Raw genomic sequence first — 24,348 nt, 5'->3', positions numbered from 1 at the left:
TACTTTGTAACATCTAACATTGTATGTCACACCATAAAAAAACATAATGAAGGAATACCAATGATTTATCTGTCTAAAATATTGAGTTTAAATGGATTTTGATGTTTTACATATATTAAGTACTTGACGATGGTAACATAATATTATCATGGAAGATTGTTGTAAGCAATGAACAAAATGTTTTAGTATTAAACAAAATCAAAACCAGTGAATAACATGACAATGTCAATCCAAGCTAATCTATGTGCTTTGATTGTGTTTTACCTCTCTTCGATCCTACAGAGGGGAGGGATGTAATAAAAATGAAAGTAAAATGGACAACAGATAAATAAAATGGTAAAATGATTGTTGATACATTGAGACGCTGAGGGAGGGGTGAGGTGGGTGAGTAAGGGGGAGGGGGTGAGAAGGTAATGGAGAAGGGGGCGTGGGGATGGGTGAGGAGGGGGAGGGGATGCAGAGGGGATGCAGAGGGGAGGGGAGGAGGGGGGAATATATAGGTGTGTGGGGAAGGGAAAGGGGTGAGAAGAGGGAGTGGGGAGGGGTAAAAACAGGAAATGGGAAGGGGAGAGAAGGGGGAGTGTGGGGATGGGTGAGAAGGGGGAGGGGAATACATACAAATGGGGGTGGGGGAGAGGAAAATGGTAGCACTAATATTGGGCATGGGTATGATGAATAGAAAGCATAATTTTTGCCTTGCTAAACCACATGTACTACACACATCAATTCATAATATAACATTGTAGTTTCTTTTAAAAGCATTTGTTACATCTGTTTAATTTTCCTTTCCTGAAATTTTCTTACAGCATGTTTTGAGCATATCTATCAAACCTTTTGAAAAAGTATTAGAAGATCAAATCTTTTATCACTCTGTATACATCAAAAACATGAGTACTGAAAAGTAATTCAAGAAACATTTGGAAAGTAAATGCACATGAATACAAAAATAATACACAAGATAGAGATGCTATTTTGAATGGATCAATAGACTTGGAAATCAGTGATATAATTAGATGCTTCATATAGAAAGAAAACTATCCATGACTTGAAAATAACTCTTCATAGAATGAAGAACTTTAAATAAATTTGTCACTTTCCACACGCTGGAAGGCCCTCTTCAGCAGTGTTTGAATAATTTCTATGAAACCCTTTACCAGCAGCAGCATTGTCTCTGAATGCAACTTCATATATATCTCAAAATATATGTTTGTTTATGCTATCACATGAAAGGAAATACATGAATGGTTACATTTCAAAATCAGAATGGAACATTATGAAATGTAATGAACACAATGACGGGAAGTGGGACATTTTGGGGTAGGAAAGGACAAATGCTCATGCTCAAATATGCTCATAAGGCAGAATGCACCAATCATCATTTACACTTTAACAACAATGGTGCTGAAACTGCACCAGACAACCAGTGTTTACAGAGGACCACATGTACACTAAGCATTCTACACCCATGTTGGATTCATGGTGTTAGGTACTTTACACCCGTGGGTGTTAAACACATTGTTTGTTATTTCAACACAGACAGAGATGTTATGTCCATATCCCATGGTGTATTTTTAACACTGAAATGTGTGGTCCTCTATGAACATTGACTGGTGTTGATTTTAACACCATAGCTTTTAAAGTGTAATTCTCATTACTTTGTTCACAGGCATGCAATAAATCATGCATACAGTCATGTAAGAAAAATATGCCAGCATTAACCCAATGAATACTGGATTCTGTGCATTCCATAGGCTTTACACATACATGTAGACCAACCGGCTCTACAAGGCAACGGCTTCATTATGTTAAAATTGCGGGAGAGTATATTACATCTATGTGATGCAAGGTGGGTTTAATAATATTATATATATGCTCTTATATGTATTGAATTCAATGACAAGATTGACAATATTTGCACTGGTTTTTTTCCAAAAAAATATAAATTTGCACTAGATTTGAGAACTTGCCATCAATTCAATAAATCAATCACAAGTAGACATTTCATATCCCCAAGCTGAGTAATTTGGTTTTGATTAACACATTTTAGAATAGGGCGAGATATAAGCTATATTTCACATTCCCAAGAAAACAAGGAAGTTAGAATCAACTCTAACAAATTAATACACAAATTAGACACTTTTTTTATGAAGGGTATCAGCAATTTAGTTGATATGAGCACTGCAAGCCAATCTTTTTTATGTAAGTAATGTAGCAATCTTTTCTCTATTCTTTTTTTTATACGATTCACAAATATACACGTAGACATGAATGAACATGACAAACGTTGACAATATACAAGCATGTGCTGTGTGAATACATATCACACAGGATGCTAAAAAAAAGGTCCCAATCTTCAAAGATTTAGTGCAAAAATAGAAGATTTTTAAAAATAAACATCAACATTGAACACACACTTATAATGATATGCTTTATTACAAGTGTCACACATCTCTGGGAATGGTTTTGATGTATGAGGTGGATAATAGTTGTTTTTTCTTGGGACACCCTGTATGGGGTGTGAGACAACTACATATTGGAATGGCGTAAAGGCTCACCAGTTTGGCTAATTCCTCTTCCTCAAATTCCTGGGCTTCTAACTGAAACTCAGCTTCCTAGAAGCCCACGGTGGAGTAAGGAGATAACACGCACACACAGACAGTGGAGAGTGGAGAGGAAAAAAGAAAAAAGTAAAGGGTGAAAACATACCAGGAAAAAAAAAGGAAAATAAGAGGTGGGATTGCTCTGACTTGTTTTTACTCTATAGGACTTTACAATTTTAGCACTACAAGCACTGCTGTGCAATCTCATTAAAGAAACTACCTCGAAATGTACTAGCAGACCAGAATGATCAGAATTTTATATATGACTTGGATAAATCGTACAAAAACAACAGCACAAAGACTATCTTATTCAAATCTATAATTATCATGGACATGAACGTACATTTACTTAATTTTTTGGTTTTATAAACATCATACAAAATATTTTATGCATTAAATTAAAGGGGTGTCATTTAAAATCAAGGAATCAAATCTATGAAATTCTGACCATACGTAAATAAAACGTAAATAAAACCCATTAAAATGGATAAAGAAAACAGAACACTAAGCATTTCCAAAACCAATAGTGTTTAATAAATTCATTCTTCTCTATATTATCATACACTTAAATTCATGTTGTCTACTTTACATGAACTTTTTCTTCTATTTCCTTTTTTTTATAATTTCAATTACTTATTTCACATCTCCCTAAGATCAACTAAAGGGGAAAAAATAGATGAATTACAATAATTTTAATCAAATTTTGATGAAGAAATGGTTATAAGTGTTATCAGTGCAACTTAATACAGAAAAGATTGTGCCTTTACTTGGATGGTTAGTATTCCCACACAACTCCTTAAAGATCACATCACAATGAATGGATATAATCATATAATTATCATCATTAATATCACTATTATCATCATCATCATCATATATGAATTTACTCCAAAGACTTTTGAACAATTCAACCAATAAGGAAGATTATCACCCAATGATCAGGGAGGGGGGGGGGGGGGCTAATAGGTACAGGGGCTTTGGGACCTAAAAGTAATCATTCATAAGGTCTCTCTACCTTACCTTCAGGGGGGGGGGTTGTCTTTTGTACCAAATTATCAATTCAAATCAAATAAAAAGTGAAGTTTTGACAATTCTTGCAATCATGACATAATGATCATAGAACACCAGTGGCCCATTTAATGAAGGAGTTGCAACTGTTGTGACTTTGCCATTATGGCAACTACCATGGTAACAGGGGTCAGCAGCCAATCAAAATCAAGGTTACCATGGTAGTTGCCATAATGGCAAAGTTACAACAGTTGCAAGTCCTTTATGAAACGGGCCCCAGCTTATCTTTTCGCGTCAAAATGGGGTTATCTATGCATAAAGTGTATGATTAACACCCTTCTGGCTTTCAACAAATGACATCCTCTACAAACTTTCAAATAGAGCATGCCGAGAGAGAGAGAGAGAGAGAGTGAGAGAGAGAAGTTCTTACCTGATTTAACCTGTTGAGCTCCTCGGTGGTCATGTCCCTATCGATGGAGGAGATGCTCTCTTGGCTGTTCCTCTTGCTGAGGTCCACCTGGGATAGGGGGTTGCCGGCGCACCCTGGCCTGGACTGCCAGTAGGCTACCTCACTGGGATCAAAGCCATCACATACTAGGATGCCGAGCATGTCTCCGCATCCCCGAAGGGCCATCACAGCCTCTCGGTGCCGGGAACCCAACATGCTCTGGCCGTTCACCTGGTGGTGGTGGTGGTAGTGGTGATGGTGGTGGTAGTGGTGGTGGTGGTGGTGGTGGTAGTAATGGTGGTGGTGATGATAGTGGTGGTGGTCGTTGTTATGGTGGAAGTAGTAATTAGTGGTAGTGATGGTGGCGGCAGTGGTGGTAATGATGATGGTAGTGGTGATGGTGGTGGTCATGGTGATGGTGGTGGTAGTAGTAATTAGCAGCAGTGGTGAATGTGGTGGTGATGATGGAGATAGTGGTGTCGTGTCAGTAGTGATTATGGTGGTAGTGAGTAGTAGGGGTAGTGATGATGGTAGTAATGTATGGTAGTGGTTGTGATCGTTGTGGTGGTGGTGGTAGTGGTAATAAAGTGGATGGTTGATAATGTGATGATGATGAGAAGATGAGGTAGAAATAGTAGGGAATGGTTGCATTCGTTGTAGTAGTAGAAGTGGTGGTGTTAGTGGTGTTGGGGTGGTGGACAAAAAAGGAATAAATGAAAAATAAAGAAGGGTAAAGATGGCAGTGGAGGGGAAAACAAAAACAGATTAATGGATGTTGGAAGGAGTAGATTTGAAGTACAGGATAAGACAAAAATATCAAAAGGACAGTAACGGAAGGGGGTAGAAGATATTTAGAGATGTGGGGTTGAGTCAGGCCAAAAGAACCAGAGTAGGCAAGACAGAATATTGAAAGGAAAAAGATTCAAGCAAAGAAATTGAAGGCAATTAGGGTTTTGTACATGAAATTATTAGAATGCAGAAATAGGTAATAATGAAGGAGCAAGACATTTTTGTTAAGATAGACAAAGAAGAATCGAATGGAGGTCGGTTTCATTAAGGGATATAATCAAGGGTTCGTGATAGCGTGTGATGTAAGAATTAGACGGGTATTAATAGGGAGGAGTTGAGAGAAGTAAAAGGAAGGAATAAGTGGATGTATTAGAATAAACATGGAAACATTTGAAATATGAAATGAAAATGGAAACATAAGGATACAGGGATATTCAGAAAAAGACCAGAAGAAATGGGAAAGATTATACAGGTACAGCAAAACAAATAACGAAGAGAAATAAAAAAAGAAAGAAAACAAAAATTAAGATTGATAAACAAAAATGAATAGATGAAGAAACACAATCAAAGTTATGGTAGATAATGTCCATTTGGTTTGTGTTGACAAAGGAGAGGTAACGCATACATGTATCTTATATCTGCCAAAATCTTTAACAGATCATGTAATCAGGGGTTCTGAAGCATACTATAATATTCTTGTCAAAACATGAAAATGCCAAAAAATTTAAAAGTGAAATGGACTTAGTCAACACAAACCACTTGAAAATATCACATTAAAAGGGGGAGAGAGTCAATAAAAATATGAGTGAGAAAATAGTATTTAGCATGCAAGAAGCCATAGAATGTCTACCCTGTCATGCTCGACCTGCATTGAATAAATTCTAGTTCCTCTCCTTAAAAGCAATTCAAATTTTGAAAGCAAAATATTCCAGCCAGTTCTAATCAAGCAATACACTCTGAAATAAAAAACTAAGTTGAAGCATAAAAACCCAAGGAGCGGTTTGAAAATTAAATTCAACGTTCCTCCCATAGAAGCATCAAGTGCAACAAGCACAGATCCAAGATGCCCATTCACTAAATCTACTGACATGGTTGGACTGAAATGCATCGTCATGGCGATGAGGTGGGGGTCATGGGAATCTCAATGACCTTTGGATGATGGTCTATGAACACGGGGAATATTGAAGGTCAAAGGTCGAGTGACGATTATGAGCATGGTGGATTTTCGAAGGTCAAAGGTCACTTTCAAATGACTATGGGTATGGAAACGTTTATATGTCAAAGGTCACTAGATGTCTCCCCAAGAGAATGAGGTAGGGTTGTGGAATATCAATGACCTTGAATGATGATATATGGATATGGAGATTTCGGAAAGGTCAAAGGTCATTTCCTGACCGATGGGTTTTGGTAATGCTATGCTAGATTTCGTACAATACAAGATTGACAAGTGCTTGATGTAATGATAATGAAGTAACTATATCTAAAGAACATTTACTATTTGAAACCAAACGATCATTAATCTGTAAATAATCATATCAATATTAATTAGATATCTGAGTATTCATTAAAAAATATCAACTTCATTGTAAAAAAAAATCAAACAAACAAACCAACCACAAATTGATGCTAGTCATTCAAATCACATTAAAATAAGAAAATTGCCCCTACCCGCCCCCTTTTTTTTAATATACCCAGCAAAAAACAATCGTAAAATTGGTTCAACTCCATGGGTAAAAATGCACACCAAAAAATATATATATTTGATATATAATATACAAAAAAAATTCTGAAACATACATTTCATACAAAAACAAAATACAATGGCATTTTTTCTAAAAATCAAAATCGAAAATTAAAAGGGTTTGGCTATGAGTTTGATCTGTGTATAAAACTTTGTTTCATACACGTACTGCCAAATTGAGATTGTGGGGAATATGAGAGGAAGGGAACACCCCTGTCAGTGACTTTCACTGAATAATTTACTTGCAGCCAATCAGATGCAAGGATTTTCAGTAGCTTATAACATCGGTCAGTAAAATTAAGTGACAATTTTTTTTCATGAAATGCTCCCATGTTTTCTCCTTACCTCCAATATCCTCTGTCCCACTCTTAACCTCCCGTCACGAGCTGCAGCACCAACTTCGTTGACCTGTGAAATAAAGACATGAAAATGAGCACAAAATTTGATGGAATTGTGGCTTTTTATGAAAATTAACTGATAAATGTAATGGTGAACAAAGTAATAATGATGATGCTAATGAAAATTCTCATCATCACCTTCAAATTCCATTTTACATTCATCTATTTCTGAGAGAAAAAATACAAAATTCAATACATAATATTCGTGTGACAGCATAGCAGAGAGTTAACAGATAAACAAGTTGTACAAACATAGATTAACAGCTTTTTTTTTTAATAATAAAAGAGATCATAATAATACTAATTATAAAAGAGAGATGTGCAATATAACTGTCACTGTCATTATGAAATAAGCTATTGCTAGTCCCCAGGGTAATTGTCATCAAGAACATTATTACTTCTAACATCAATATCACCTTCATCCTCATGATCTTAATCAGCATCATCATCGTTGTCATAGTCATCATCATCTTCATTATCGTTGTCGTGGTCATCATCATCATAACAACAATCATCATCATCATAACAACAATCATCATCACAATCATCATCATCATCATCATAACAACAATCATCATCATAACAACAATCATCATCACAATCATCATCATCATCCCCATCATCATCATCATCATCATCATCATCATCATCATCATCATCATCATCATCATCATCATCATCACCATCATCATCATCATCATCATCATCATCATCATCATCATCATCATCATAACAACAATCATCATCATAACAACAATCATCATCACAATCATCATCATCATCATCATAACAACAATCATCATCATAACAACAATCATCATCACCACCACCACCACCACCACCACCACCACCACCACCACCACCACCACCACCACCACCACCACCACCACCACCACCACCATCATCATCATCATCATCATCTTCATCATCATCATCCCCATCATAAAAAACACCAACAAGAAACTATCATCGTACTAGGATTACAGGCAGAACCTTACCTTTGAGATGAAAATTCCCTCATCATTTCGATCGAGGGGGTTGCCTGGATGACCCTTGTTCCCTCCCCTAATGCTGATACCTAACTTTTCGCCGGGAGCCTTGGGAACTTTGATTTCCTGAGAGAGAAAGATAAGACGACTCAACGTTGGAACATTTTGCCAATATCAGCCAACCATCAAGAGTATTTACCAAGGGTAAATTTTTACCAGTGTTAAAGGTGAAAAGTACTACCACCACTCCACACTCAAGTGATGCTAAAAGAGAGAATATACTGTACATATTTACATAATATATTGCCTAGAAGTGATAGTACTTCTCATTGTCTTAAACTGATCCTCCCTCTCCTCTCCTTCTTTCTCCTCCTCATTACCATTAATTACTATCATTTTTGTCACACATAATTTCATCACTGTATCTAATTATTCATACATGTCTTCCCCCTCCCTCCCTTCCTCCTTCTATTTTTCTTGCTGTTGTTCTTCTTTTCTATCTTTTTCCTCTTTTCCCCCTCTTCCTCATAATTTTTACTTCTCCTCTTCACTCCCCTCTCCCTTTTCTTTTCCCTTTTCTTCGTCTTCTTTTCCCTTTCTTTTTTCCTTTTCCACTTGCTTTTGCCCTCCTCCTTACACTTATGTTTTACTCTTTTCCCAACTTCTCCTTCACTTCATCATTGTGATAATCATATTTTTCTTCATCATCATCATTAGCATCATCACCATGATCATCATCATCATCACTATCACTACTACTGCTATCACTGCTAACACCATATTTCATTATTTCAGCAACAAAGATCTACATACTCTCTTCGTTCTGCAGCTGCTCCTTCCTATGTCATTCCAAAATCCAGAAAACAGGCCGGTTTCAACTCTTTTCAATCTCTTGCCCCCCGTCTTTGGAACAAACTCCCTCCATCTCTCCGAAACCTCTCTTCTCTTGACCTCTTCAAAAAACATCTCAAAACACACTTCTATAACCATAAACCTTAACTTGTCTTATGCCATGAACAGCGCTTTGTATCCTCTGGAGAAAGAGCTATATAAGTCCAATTATTATTATTATTATTTTATCATCACTATTGAAAAGACTCCAAGTACTTACTATGAGTCCCTTAGGTGGCGGATCATGCCTGACCATTAAGTGAATGTGTTGTGAGTTTGAGAGGAGCGTGTTGACAGCAAACTGATGTGTAGCGTCCTTCATCTCCTTGCCGTTCACCATGAGAAGACGATCACCTACCCTCAGATTGGTACTGGCCGCCGAACCATTCGGGACAATCTGTACAGCGATACGGGATACACATTACAATATTTTTCTAATTGACAGATAAACCCCATCTAGATCTTTACGCTCCCAAACTCAGCACTACTCTAAATGGGCGAAAGAGGTTTTGTTCATGCTGGGCCTTCACTCTGGAATTCCCTTCCTGGACAGATTTGTGATATCAACTCCACTGAAAATTTAAAAATGGTTATCAACAACAATTTACAAGCTCTTGTACAAAGCAAATAAAATCATGCTATCTTGCTGGCTCAGAGCAAATTTGCCACAGAATTTTGGGCACTGTGACTGAAATCCAGCTCCATGAAAATGAACTCTACGATAATTCTTTTGAAGTCAAAATTCCATCTCACCTTTGAGATGAAGATGCCCGGCTCGTCGCCTCCAAACGGATGACTTGAGTGATCTATACCACCGACGATACTAAGACCGAGAGGGCCCCGCGTCCTCTTGAGTAAGACCTCCTCCGTCTCAAGCTCCTCTGCAGGTCCGTTGGGACCGTTCATGCGGTATCTGAATTCTGGAGGATCGTGTTCTAGGAAGAGATAGGAAAAAGAAGTCAGAAAGTGTTGGGACTGTTTGGTCAAATTGGTAATAATAGATGTCATTGTACCATTCTACAAATGTGGGAATAGAATTATATTGCCCATGGGGAATATTTTTCTCCCCACATCTTATGATCTGCTAATTACTAGTAATATCACCATCTAACAATTACGTGACATCTGACGATTAAAAGCGAAACAAAAAATAAAGAACAAGGGTGAAACATGGTTCATTTCCACAATAAATTTCATGCACTGGGTATCTATTTGGAAAAAAAAAATTCTACAGGATTTTTGACATCAATATCTTATGCATTAAATCAGTTGTCAATCCAAATTTTTTTAAATTCATGATAAAATTCAGGAATAAATATAATTTCATAAAATAATTTAGAAAAGAATAAGTGGGGATATGACATGATCAGATTGCTCATAGCATATTCACGAAGACATGCATAGAACTTTTTCATAAAAGTAATGAAAAACTTTTTAATATGTCATGACTTTGCCATTCCTTGTCAGATTTTGATGAAATTTTCAGAGTTTTATTGCCTGATTTTACTTTATCTGTTCAAACAATATCATTTTCAGCCTGGAGTAACTCTTTAAGCATGACACCCCTGGAGTCGGTTTCACAAATGAAAAGTGAAGCTAAATCAAGATACCATTGACTTACTGACTAATGGTTCATGGTGTTCAATCTCCATGGTTTCCCTTAGAACAACCAGATCAATCTCTTTGCTCTTTGTTAACAGCGCTACGGCCATCTCGTGTCTTGCCTCTACCATTTCAAAATTGTTTATCTGTCAATAAAAACATTTTAAAAATTCTTAGAATAAATTCAGTATGGAGGAGTAGGTTGTGAAAATCACCAATCAAGCATAAAAAGATATTGAAATTGGTCATTAATCAATAATAAGAAATAGTTTTAAAAACTTGATTAAGAGTTTGATTACTAATACATCTGTTTGAAGATGGTTTTGACAAAGCCTTGGATTTGTTCTTGAGACATCAAATTCAATTTGAAAGAATGGGTTATCATTAACATAATCATCATCAACATCATCTTCAGAAATGTCCTCATTGTCAGTGCCCTCATCGATTCGTTTATTCTCATCACTATCAATATCATTATCGTCATCATCATCATCATCTTCACCACCACCACTCTCATCATCACTATCTTCATAACCATCTATTCAAAATATCCTACATTAACATGCAGTGACTTGAATTCAAAGTACACCACAAAACAATAACATATAACAGAGTGTACATTTCTTTGGCCATAGGGAGAGAATCCAACAAGAAAGAATTAAAGATTTCAATAAAGAAGTTGAGTATTACCTTTAAGACCTTGTCACCAACTTGCAAGGCACCCGTCCTGTCGGCAGCACCACCTTCTGATATCCTGGAGATGAATATCGACTGAAGAGAAAAAACAGCAATAGAGGGAAACTTAAAATCAGTTTGATAAATACACATGGACTCTGGGTAATTTCACCCGAAAGTGCTATTAAAAAGAGCCCTGAAAATCCAAACTCACTTCAATGTTAAAACATATCCCATGTTGCAGATTTAGGCAGGGTAGATAGTTAAAAATCCTGCTTACAATCATCTCTGACACTTAATCTGTTTAGCATGAGTGCTTGATAGAGCACAATAAACAAATTGAATACAAATCTGCTGTCAATTAAGGCCTCTGAATTTTGAAATAACTTCAATATTTTCTACCGTCAATATGGTTGTCGACTTGATTGTAGAGGAATGATATACATGTAGGACCAGTCTGGGATTCACAAATTTTTTCGATCTGAAGAGTCTCTAAGTGTGTATATGCTTCTCATTTTCAGGTTAAAATCATTGTCGGGCTTATCTTAATGCTTAGTTCAAAACTAGGTTGCAACGTCCTTTCTCATTCTAATCCTGACACCAATATTAAATGCCAATCGCAAACATAAAAGGTGTGTTTACGATAGGCAATTCTCCGTAGAGACAGCTTCTGGGAATGCATGAAGGGAGCATAAATTCTAAGCAAGTTTAAATGATGTCATAATTATAAACATGTTTCGCCTCTCGTATAAACAGCGCTTTGAAACATTGGTCAAAAGTGCTAGATAAGTATAATAGAATTATCTTAAAGACAAGTCCAATACTTACATCGTCAGTTCCTTTGAAGGGAGGTGAACCTTTTCCCCCTGCGATGCTGAAGCCGAGACCATTGCTATCCTTCACTAACCGAAGGGTTATTCTCTGCAGATGAGATAATCAAAATAGTTATGCAATCATTAGGATTTATCCTTCTTATATTCTAGACATCACAGCCCATATTGTGAATTAAAAAAAAAATGTAAACCATGACTGAAATGTGTGGTGTAACAATGAGATGAGTAGTCTAAATGTAATTTTTTTTTAGGTTATGTATTATCCATGCTCTCACACTCAAGGGGAGGGGGGTCACCAAGATTTAAGTTTGACCTAATACCCCACTTTAATTCCCATTTGCATTTGATGTTGACAATGGTTTGATCAAGATTGCATCAAAACTTACATTTTTTTTTTTAATGTTGACAAGGGAGGGGGGGGGGGTATTTCATTGAGATTTTAGTTTGACTTAAGATCCCAGCGTTGTTGTCGGGAAAGCATGGCCATTTAACAGAGTAGATATTGATAAAAGTTGTACAGTCATATTTTCTCTGAAAATTTTTAAGAAATGCAATTAAATCATACAAGTTGGCAGGTCTGGTTTGCTGTTAGAGATCTGATTCTTATTTTGGCTTCCAAAATTTTAAATCGCTGATCAAAACATGGGGTAACAAACTTATACAAAGTGATCAGTATGTTATTGAATGAGGTCAAGGATAATATAGTATAAATCAACAGCTTTATCATTTTCAGTTTTCAATTGGCAAGCATTGTCACATTAAGAATATGAAAGTACTGGAAATGAAAAAAAAAAAAAGGAATATGTTCAAAGAGCACTAATACTGTTTTATCTTGAACAGGAAAAAAAAAATGAGTGTCACCATTTGTTACTAAAAACATGCATCAATTTCATTTCCTATGTTTATGTGTCCATCTTCAACAGGAAAGTCACTGCCTTTTTGTTCTTTCATGCTTTAGCGAAACCAACTATATTCAAATACAGATGTACGAAAATCATGCAACAGTATGTGAAGAATAGATGAGCAAAGAAGAAGAAATAAAAACATGCCGCTGTCCATGAAACAAACAATTAAGAGTAACTTTGCCAATAATGGATATTATGTTGGCAACACCACATACATGTACATGTATGAGTCATGAAGCCAATTAGGATATCTACTCTTGGATAAAAAGTTTCTAATGGTTCACTGTTGAGACATTACATATTTGAACAATTTTTTTTAACCCTATAGGATGAATAATTTATGTAGGGTGAATTACATCATAGACATATGAAAGTAATTCTAATTCACTCACGAGGAATGCGATCAAGACTAGGGGATTCTGTCAATATGCAATACTAGGGAGCTTTTCATGAAATTTATTTTTTACATACAATCTGTTATAAGCTACTAAAACCCTTGCATCTGATTGGCTCAGAGGAAATTTGTCCATGAGAATGGCTGAAACAGTCCCCTGCTGTTCTTCCCATGGCTTAGAAAACATGGGAGCACAATTTACTACATACACATGAAATGAGAATAGAATACAGGCAATCAACGTGCACGCGTATCACATGCATACACATAACTCAATGATTGTTTTGTGTGTGTGTGTTTTCCTTTTAACAATACACTAGTCATGTGTTATAAAGAATGTGAGAAAATTTATGAATTGTTACTTGGAAAAACATGGTCGGGCTTGTGATATGACAGACACAACACATTTTCGCTGCTTTTCTTACCTCCCCCCCCCCCATTTCTTTTTCATGAATACAGCATTAGCAGTTCATGGATTTAGCTCATCATATGATATGAGACTATCAGAAAAGTAGACCAACTGCTTGTATGAAAACCAATTAGTATAAACAAATAGGACTACGGTAATGTTTCAATTCAAAGTTTGATATGGTCATAAGCAGCATTTTTTCTGGGGGGGAGATAAAATTGACAGCGATGTCAGGAGGCATACTTGCATTTTCTAAAGCGAAATTGAAGGATTTTGTGCACACTATTTGTGGATTTTGTGGAAAATTTTCAGCCAAAAAAAATGAAGTTTTCAAAATTTTGGCGGGGGACTGAACTGGCTCCCCCAGGATACACCAATGTATCTAGACAGAAGAAGAGTTTTTGACCACCATAGCCTGAAAATCACATGCTAAAGCAATCTTCTTTTTATGAAGTCTTGCACACTTGTAATACGAAAAAATGCTGCCTTAGTTACTTCTTGCATTGCAACCATAAAATTGTTAAATCTAAAGATGAAATATTAATGAATGTGGTAAATGAATCAGCTTGTGAATGGCAATGAATGTCATCAAATGAAATGGTCAGTTAGTACCAGGAAAGGTATATTAGTACACATATCAATCTGAATTTAACTCTATAGGTATATGTCAAGGGATAAACTACAATGTATTTGGCTATTTCAATATTAAAATCAACCCTAAGTATACAAAATAATTAAAGGAGAATCATATTTATGAATTATTTTTGCCCTCCCCCATTAAACATCTGTATGGCATAAAAGGAATGAAACACTGGCAAATCTACAACAATCAAAGATATTGATATGACAAATATCAAATCTAACTTGTGAACATAACTGGAGAACACCAAAACAAGATAGATAGATAGATAGATAGATAGATAGATAGATAGATAGATAGATAGATAGATAGATAGATAGATAGATAGATAGATAGATAGATAGATAGATAGATAGATAGATAGATAGATAGATAGATAGATAGATAGATAGATAGATAGATAGATAGATAGATAGATAGATAGATAGATAGATAGATAGATAGATAGATAGATAGATAGATAGATAGATAGATAGATACTGAGAGACAAGGGGGAAACAGGTCTACATATGAGTCAGAAAAAGTGAGTGAGATATAGAATGAAAGAGCTCAATGGAATCTGAAGGACAGATATACAGAATATGTAGAGACATTAAAGATAGAAAATGGAAGAGGAAAATACAAAATTGTATTGGTCAGTGAGATCAGAATGTGTTACAGTTCACTTTTCTGGAACAAAACAAAAACTAAACATACAGATAATTACTACACAATTACATTAAGAACCAATTTTTTTTACTGACACCAATCAAAGATGCACGACTTGACATATAACCATATCACACTTTATTCCTAATACGGACAAGCAGTACACATACACATGTAAGCAGCAGAGATGTTAAAGAGCATCTATTTCTTCTTTTTTTTAAACATTTATGACAGCATAACTTGGTGTTCTATCAGCACAAACGTTCACAATTTATGACTGAATTTCAAAAGGTGACACAGTGATGATCAATGTTACTTGTAAAATACAGTCAGACAGCTTTAATTTTAGGTTATTTAACTTTCCTTATTTTGTGAGGTCTATTATTCTTTCTGATATTTTTAATAATTCTATATTTAAGTGGCATCATTTGATTCTCAATATGCAAACTGCTGGGGATGTCTGATGAAATACTGTTGTTTTGAAGATATTACATAAATAAAGGTAAAAACCAGTCTTGCAAAATAACAAATCCCAATAACCAATCTATACATTTGATACTACCCTATATGCTTTTTTTTTAGGTCAGTAGATAGACAGTTAATCCCAACGTTCTAGTAAATAAGAGGTATTTTCTTCCACATCAACTGTATTATACATTGTGCAGTGAATCACCAGTGCAGAGAGACACAACAAAAGCACAGCGAGACAATGATCAGGGGCCCATTTCATAAAAAGTTACTGTACAACTGTTGTAACTCTGCCATTATGGCAACTACCATGGTAACCTTGATTTTGATTGGCTGCTGTGTCCTGTTGCCATGGTAGTTGCCATAATGGCAAAGTTACAACAGTTGCAAGTCCATTATGAAACAGGCCCCAGAAGACGGAAAAAACAACAACAACAATGGCAAAAACACCGAAGAGACAAGAAGAAAGGACAGGTATTAGAAGTAGAAGAATGCTGACTTGGCATCCAACGGCCAACTGACCTCTGTAAGATGATGGAATTTAGGCTCAGGGGCAAACTTGACTCCCGAGCGCTCGGCAGCTGAGTCATCGCCGGGATTCTCCTGGGTAGAGGGCGGCTGTGTCGATGTATTCAGCTGGTAAGTACATGGGGGGAAGGGCATGGAATAGACGGTAACCACTCATTACTTACAATATGAATACCAGTTGTAGTAACAATCTAAAAATGGGTGGTTTCAAGTTCAGTGTTGACCTTTTGTGTTGGTGTTAGGTCAATTTTTACATGATTATAACACCAAACATAATATGAAGATGGTCCCGATGGTCACTCACTAGTAGTTGAGATGTCAACAATATGATCTGGATCGGTTTTACAAACTGTGAATAAGTTTTGGAGCGAGGGGAAGCAATCCAAATTTCAACACCAACACCAAGGCCAACACCGGACTTGAAATCTATGGAACGCGGAAAGGCTAAAATTTGATCACTGTCACTTTTGATTTGATGGACCTCCGTACCAGCCATCATCAAATCAAGTGCAGCCATCAGTAAATCAAAAGTGGCCATCATCATATCAATTTTCAGCATCATATCCCTCTGTACCAGCCATCATCAAATCAGTTTCTAACATCAAATCAATGTTGTCCTTTCGGCGTTCCTGATGTGCGCGCCAAAAGGACACCTGTAAGTTGATGGCAGCCACTTTTTATTTGATGACGGTTACTTTTGACTTGATGACGGCCACTTTTTACTTGCTCTTTATTTGATGACGGTTACTTTTGACTTCATGACGGCCACTTTTGACTTGATGGCGGCTGCTTTTGATTCGATGATGGCTGCTTTTGATTTGATGATGGCTGCTTTTGATTCGATAGTGGCCACTTTTGATTTGATGATGGCTGCTTCTGATTTGATGATGGTTGCTTTTGATTCGATAGTGGCCACTTTTGAACTGATGATGGCCACTTTAGATTTGATGATGGTCACTTTCAATTTATTTATCGCTTTTCATTTGATGGTCACTTTTTGTTTGATGGTCACTTTTTATTTGATCACTTAATTTGATGGTCACTTTTTATTTGATGGTCACTTTTTATTTGATGGTCACTTTTCATTTGATGGTCACTTTTCATTTGATGGTCGCTTTTAATTTGATGGGCACCTTTTATTTGATGATCACTTATTTGATGGTCACTTTTAATTTGATGGTCACTTTTAATTTGATGGTCACTTTTAATTTGATCATCAATTCTTATTTGATGGTCACTTTTAATTTGATGGTCGCTTTTTATTTAATGGTCACTTTTTATTTGATGGTCACTTTAAATTTGATGGTCACTTTTTATTTGATGGTCATTTTTAATTTGATGCTCAGTTTTTATTTGATGGTCACTTTTAATTTGATGGTCGCTTTTTTGTTGCTCACTTTTTATTTGATGGTCACTTTTAATTTGATGGTCACTTTTTATTTGATCATCACTTTTTATCTGATCATCACTTCTTTGACGGTCACTTTTTATTTGATGGTCACTTTTTATTTGATGCTCACTTTTCATTTGATGCTCACATTTTATTTGATGGTCGCTTTTTATTTGATGGTCACTTTTTATTTGATGGTCACTTTTAATTTGATGGTCACTTTTTTGTTGGTCACTTTTTATTTGATGGTCACTTTTTATTTGTTGGTCACTTTTTATTTGATGGTCACTTTTTATTTGATGGTTACTTTATATTTGATGCTCATTTTTTATTTGATGATCACTTTTTATTAGATGATCACTTTTTATTTGATCATCACTTCTTTGACGGTCACTTTTTATTTGATGGTCACTTTTTATTTGATGCTAACTTTTTATTTGATGCTCACTTTTAATTTGATGGTCGCTTTTTATTTGATGGTTATTTTTTATTTGATGGCTACTTTAAATTTGATGATCACTTTTTATTTGATGGTTACTTTTTATTTGATGCTCACTTTTCATTTTATGCTCATTTTTCATTTGATCGTCGCTTTTCATTTGATCATCACAATTTAAGTTGATGGTTTCGGCATTCCATACATGGTCGCTTTATATTTGATGGTCGCTTTTCATTTGATCGTCGCTTTTATTTGATCGGCACTTTTCATTTGGTCGTCGCTTTTCATTTGATCATCACTTTTTACAGTACGTGCGCATAAACGTGTCGCAGTGAGCATGCACTGAGCAAATCCTCATGTACCAGGCCCCCGAAGCTCCGCCATTTTGTCGGAGACATTTGGGCAAATCCTAAGCCCCCATTTGCATATACATGAATAATTCATCAGTTCGCTGCTCCACACATCCCAATAGACTCTTTATATGACAAAGCAGAAAGTGGAGATCAGCGTCACGCATGCGCATTGAGCGAGGTCAACTTTGCGTTAATTATTCATGAAATTTAATATATTCATCACGTGATTAATCTACTTCTTACTACTATTGACCAATCAGCGTTCTTCACTACAATGAGTCATCATGCATGCATCGTTTTTCAATCCGTGCATAGAATGCAGTTTACATGCAACGTACACTAGCACCGCAGCCTGACACTTTTCTTAATCTTGTTTAACCTGGAGATGGGGGAGGGGGGGGGGGGGTGAATCAGCCTGTTTTTATCTTCTTTTTAACATCGGTGTAAATGAAAGGGGAAGATATTTACGAACTAGTTTATATCACAATAACAATACGCCAATATAAATAATAACAATGTATTTCAGTTTGAACGTTTCACTTACTGGTTTTGTAATTTGGTTCTTTCATCTAAAAAAAAATACGACCTTTCTCTGCTGTTCTCCAGATCAGAATCACTAGAGGCATGTTTCACATCGCAGTGTAATCGTTAGTAATGATATAGTAAAAACAAATTCTGAATCCAAAATTTCTTTAGAAAATAGGATTGGATTTAATTAGAACCTATTTATTTTCTGTAATTAATTAATAGTGTGTTTTTTACGCTAAGCTTTTCCAATTATTGATAATGATCATTTAATTTTTTTTTTGCAGGGGGGGGGGGTAATCTAATTTCTTTGTGTTCACTCTTTTTAACAGCACAGATAAGTGACATGTCATTACCAAACTTCATCAGTTTCAGGCAGGGCGGATCTAGTATTTTTCCAAAGGGGGGCACATTTTCTCAAGGAAAAATTTGAAAAGCAAAAAAAAGGGGGGTCTTCACTTTCAGAAGGGGGACACACTTTACATTACAATTTTTAATTGAGCCTGTCAAATTGGGGGGGGGGGGGGGCGCACTGATCGGCTTTGCCCCCCCCCCCCCCACACACACTCTGATTGGCCTAATTTTTGTCTTTAAGTCATCTCTATTCATCTTATTCCTCTTCCCCACTCTTTATAAATTGTTTCTCCCTCATTTATCCCCGCCTCCTCTCAAAATAAATAAAGAATAAAATGGCCCTTTATTGTTTCTCCTTGTGGGTAAATTGTCAATTGGCTCTGTCCACTCTCTTGTGCACCCTATGCCCCTTCACATTATTATTATAATATATTATCTATTCTTTTAATCTCTCTTCAGCTCTCTCTTTGCCATATCGCACTCTCATTATTAAACCACACACACAACTCTTTCTCTTATATTTTCCACCTCTCAGCTCTTCTCGCAATTCATTAAAAAAAGAAAATACACTGGGTGATTCCAACTTTGGCGTTGGTGTTCGTAGCACAATTTAGTTCTTCCTTCCTCCAAAACCTAATGTGAGTTTACAAAAATAATCCAAATCACATTAATAGCTCAACATCAAGTGAGATGAATCTATGAATCAATTTGATTGTAATTTTGGTGCTGTAATGATGATGTAAAACTTGTAAGACGCCACACCAAAAGTTCAACAGCAAACATGAAATCACCCATGTATCTTTCTCATTAAAAAAAATATATATATTTAGAAATTCTCTATCACATCTACATAACAGCCATGGATCAAACATTCTTTAAGGGGGGGGGGGGGTCTTTTGCCCTCCACCTTAAAGGTCCTGGTTCTCAAAAGGATTGTTTTCTATTTTATTTTCAAATTTATTCATTTTTTAAAAATATCTTTATATATTATTTGTTATGTTTTTTAATGGGGGTGATTTTTACAGAGAAAACCTGCAACTACCACCCCTCCAACCTTGATCCATGGCTGCAAAATGTAGGTCTCATTACTCTTAAATTTATGCTGCTTGTTCACTATTGCTCGTCCATTAATTCTACTAGTACTTCCAGTGTCTCCTGAAATAACTTGATTCACCTAAACTCTCAGCTAAAAAGAATTATAGAAGACTTGTTAATTCAGTGACAATGACAAAATTATTATTTCAATTCATTTTATTCCAAATACATAAATCAGGTAACAATTATTTTCCTCTTGAGTTTAAAGATCAAATTTTGATCAGAGCTCGTTCCCATCTGCTTAAGATGAAATGGTGTGAAAGAGACTACTGTCCTCACAAACACAGATGCAATGTCACATGCCCCCCCCCCCCGAATTCATTGATCATTATTTTTGTTAAACATTCTTCATTGCCAAAATTGTTACACAATTTCATGTACATATTGTATTGCTGAATTTTTATTTATCATTCCTGTTATGTCATTGTAATAAATTTATTATTCTAAGTATTATTATTATAAACATTATCATTATCTACATCCATAATTGTAAAAACTACTGCTACAATCAGCAAGTATAATTACCCCTAAAATAACCGTATCCCTCTTAAATTGTTTATGGGTTTTGTTTGGTCAGTAGTGTGGGGGGGGCGGTTACAACACTCTATTGTAAATACATGCAGTAATTCAGTTTGATATAGGATGTTTGGCATATTGTCAATGCATTATTCCCTAATTCTTCCTCCAGAAAATTATTATTGGAATTAAAAAGCAAACCCTTAATTTGGTCTTGTATTTCTTGAGTCTCTAAAACAGAGGATGTGAAGCAGAGTCATGTTCCATATCTGTTGAAAAAAAAAAAAACGACAGAAATGTTAGCAATTCAATCAAGCCATCATAAAAAAATTAAAAAAATTAAAAAATATGTATAAAAGTTTAATGAAACCACAAGCCGAATGAGTCACCTTTACAAAATCTGGTGTGGATTGAAGAATTCATGAGTGGGTAGGAAGCAAATAAGTTGATTACATATGATTTTCCACTTGCTTAGCCTAGTATATTCTGATTTTCTTATTTAATTTTGACAAGCTAGATCTACCGGTAGGTGATATTAATTGTCCCCTGAAAACATGACAGGTGAAAATTAAAATGGAGCCTGTCAATACGACTCCAGCCTAGTCTCTGAGCTGATTTTATTTTCATTTAGTCAATACAACTTATATCTTGGTCTACCATGTGAGCCCCCCCCCCCCAAAAAAAAAGGACACCTCACAAAACCCCAATTTAATGTAAAAATATGTCATGAACACATAATAATTATATAACACTAGAATCAGTATATTCTCCCAAATAATTTGATACCATATTCATATTTAGATATTTAGTCAGTATGTATTTTTTGCAGAGATGTAGATTTTGATTTGCACCGAAATAAGGCATGGCTAAAATTAATGACTCCAGATGCCAATGATGCCAAAATCTATGAGTTAGCAAATTTTCAAAGAAATTGATTTGTGTATTGACACTAAAAAGAGTTATTATCTTGTAAATTATTGAACATGGGTATTGAAATTTGAAATGGATTTTAATATAACGCTTTTAGGACAATGAAATCATTGACATCTGGACTCATTTTTGGATAAAGTCATTTGGTCTGTAAATACATGAAGTCATTCAGTTTGATAGATAGGATGATTATTGTTTTTTTTTTTACCTTTATGAATCAGGAGGGTCCTGCAGCTTAATTCGGTCTTGTAATCCTCGAGTCTCTAAAAGAGGATGTGAAGCAGCATCATGTTCTATGTCTGTTGAATAGAACAATACACGCAGACAGAAATGTCAGCAATACAAGCTATTGTAAAAAAAAATTAAAACACATAACACTTGGACTATAGCGTATATATCTAGATCTAATCACAGACTCTGGCGTACATAGATCTGGAACTAAATGTAAGTAGATCTAGATCTACATCAAAAGTAGATTTAAATTTCATTTTTGTTAAACCTACCATTCTGCGAAATTTCAATGTTATTGAATCATACAAGTGTTAGATCTAAACTAAAGGCTAAAGCTGTCTTGACCCAGGGTTTTTTTAATGGTTTCATGACATTTGCTCTGACGACAAATGCCCCGATGAAAAATCTACACGTTAGGCCAAACAAAAGCTAACCTCCAATAAATAAATCCTTAACTTAGACCCTGACTTAGTGACTGAAATAATACTAGGCCTAGCCCTAGGGCTAGGCCTATATAGATTATACAGGAGGTCGCTTTGTTGTAGCCTTGTAGGCCTAAGTAAGTTTAGTCTAGGTCTATAAACCTAAGCTAGAGAATAGATAGGATAAGAGGTAGAAAAGTTTTCTTTTAGCTTTAGCCAAGACCTGTAGGCCCTACTACTGTAGGCCTATTATTAACTTTCAAGTTTAGAAAAATTAAAAAAAAACATGAAAAGAACTATAAATAAGTTTGGACTTTGCCTTTGGGAAATGAAACATCTTTATAAAATTAAAAAATCAAGCCAGGACTAGGCTCCGGTCCTATTGATATGTGAATTCAAAGAAGGGAACGGGTTAATGGAGTGAATGTCTTTCTATAGAGTCAATATGGATGCGCGATAGATCCCAGACAACGTCTAGCCTAAACGTTAAAGGGACTATATCTAGTTCTTTCCTAACCCAGGGGTTGTTGTTGTTGTTCGGCCCGCGGGCCGGAGCCCCGTGGGTTAGTTCTTTCCATGCGCTTATGCCTGCCGAGATCTCGGTAGGCGTCGAAATTTCAGAGAAATTAACTCTCGCCCAAAAGTCTGGCGTGATAATTAATACGAGGTCTCAAATGGTAGCAGATGGAGATTTACATGTAATCTAGCCTACATTTTTAGCTCACGACGATGGAAATAGTTTTGAGTTTTCGCAAGTCGTTTGCTTCCTAATTATTCACTTTTTATAAACACAAATTAATTCATGTTGTACCCAGACTTCTCAAGATCCATATAACATTAGATCTTTTGATTTATTTTTGTAAATGAATTAAAATTCAGCGTTAATCTGACAGTACTCACCGAAAATCTTTCAAGGATATAATCTTCTTCTGTGCGGGTGACGTCATCTTTCAGCCTTTAATTAAGCGGAAGTGACGATGGGGTCAAATTATGACGTACGAATTTCAATAGAAAAATACATTATTCATAAGGTAAGGTCCAATCAAATCACAGTATCTTGCGAGTACGCAAAGAAAAAATAAATGATTCATTAGCAATATGCAAATGGAGGCTTAGGATTCGGTTCAAATGTCTCCCAGGGGGTGTGGCCGAAAGTGGTAAAAAATACGCTTATCACCATGGAGCTTCTATGGAGTATCTGTACGTTATATGCAAATGTTATTTAAATGAGGCTTTTCCGCGGGTGCTACCTTTCAGTCTATACGTATTTATTTGTCTATGCTGCGACACGTTTATGCGCACGTACTCTGAAAAGCGACGACCAAATGAAAAGTGACGATCAAATAAAAAGCGACGATCAAATGAAAAGTGACCATCAAATATAAATCGACCATGTATGGAATGCCGAAACCATCAACTGAAATTGTGATGATCAAATGAAAAGCGATGATCAAATGTACAGTGACCATCAAAGAAGAAGTGACGATCAAATAAAAAGTGTCCATCAAATAAAAAGTGAGCATCAAATAAAAAGTAACCATCAAATAAAAAATGAGCATCAAATAAAAAGTGACCATCAAATAAAAAGCGACCATCAAGTAAAAATTGACCATCAAATAAAAAGTGACCATCAAATAAAAATCGATCATCAAATTAAAAGTGAGCATCAAATGAAAAATGAGCATAAAATGAAAAGTGAGCATCAAATAAAAAGTGACCATCAAATAAAAAGTGACCGTCAAAGAAGTGATGATCAGATAAAAAGTGATGATCAAATAAAAAGTGACCATCAAATTAAAAGTGACCATCAAATAAAAAGTGAGCAACAAAAAAGCGACCATCAAATTAAAAGTGACCATCAAATAAAAACTGAGCATCAAATTAAAAATGACCATCAAATAAAAAGTGACAATCAAATTTAAAGTGACCATCAAATAAAAAGTGACCATTAAATAAAAAGCGACCATCAAATTAAAAGTGACCATCAAATAAGAATTGATGATCAAATTAAAAGTGACCATCAAATTAAAAGTGACCATCAAATTAAAAGTGACCATCAAATAAGTGATCATCAAATAAAAGGTGCCCATCAAATTAAAAGCGACCATCAAATGAAAAGTGACCATC

General features: G+C 35.6%; 1 protein-coding gene and 1 long non-coding RNA gene across 2 annotated transcripts in view; both read right to left on the bottom strand.

The window, feature by feature from the left end:
- Positions 1-16,101, bottom strand: part of LOC129262810 (protein scribble homolog) — a 51,212-nt gene extending 35,111 nt beyond the window's left edge. Inside the window, exons 1-11 of the mRNA XM_064104672.1 lie at positions 15,961-16,101; positions 11,970-12,062; positions 11,157-11,237; positions 10,486-10,612; positions 9,618-9,799; positions 9,085-9,261; positions 7,983-8,099; positions 6,932-6,994; positions 4,039-4,287; positions 2,556-2,612; positions 265-276 (exon numbers count right to left, since the gene is read on the bottom strand). Coding sequence (XP_063960742.1) covers positions 265-276; positions 2,556-2,612; positions 4,039-4,287; positions 6,932-6,994; positions 7,983-8,099; positions 9,085-9,261; positions 9,618-9,799; positions 10,486-10,612; positions 11,157-11,237; positions 11,970-12,062; positions 15,961-16,101 — 1,299 coding nt within the window. The remainder of the gene's footprint in view (positions 1-264; positions 277-2,555; positions 2,613-4,038; positions 4,288-6,931; positions 6,995-7,982; positions 8,100-9,084; positions 9,262-9,617; positions 9,800-10,485; positions 10,613-11,156; positions 11,238-11,969; positions 12,063-15,960) is intronic.
- A 4,159-nt stretch (positions 16,102-20,260) lies between these two features.
- LOC135155714 (uncharacterized) lies at positions 20,261-23,296 on the bottom strand. The gene is made up of 3 exons (XR_010294900.1): positions 23,122-23,296; positions 21,777-21,867; positions 20,261-20,907 (listed from the first exon to the last, which is right to left on the bottom strand). It is a non-coding gene; the product is annotated as an uncharacterized LOC135155714 (long non-coding RNA).
- Positions 23,297-24,348: the final 1,052 nt, after the last annotated feature.

Source organism: Lytechinus pictus, chromosome 1 (assembly GCF_037042905.1).
Source record: "Lytechinus pictus isolate F3 Inbred chromosome 1, Lp3.0, whole genome shotgun sequence".
Lineage (NCBI taxonomy): Eukaryota > Metazoa > Echinodermata > Echinoidea > Temnopleuroida > Toxopneustidae > Lytechinus > Lytechinus pictus.
Note: the sequence above shows the minus strand (reverse complement) of the source record. Positions and strands in the feature narration are given on the sequence as shown.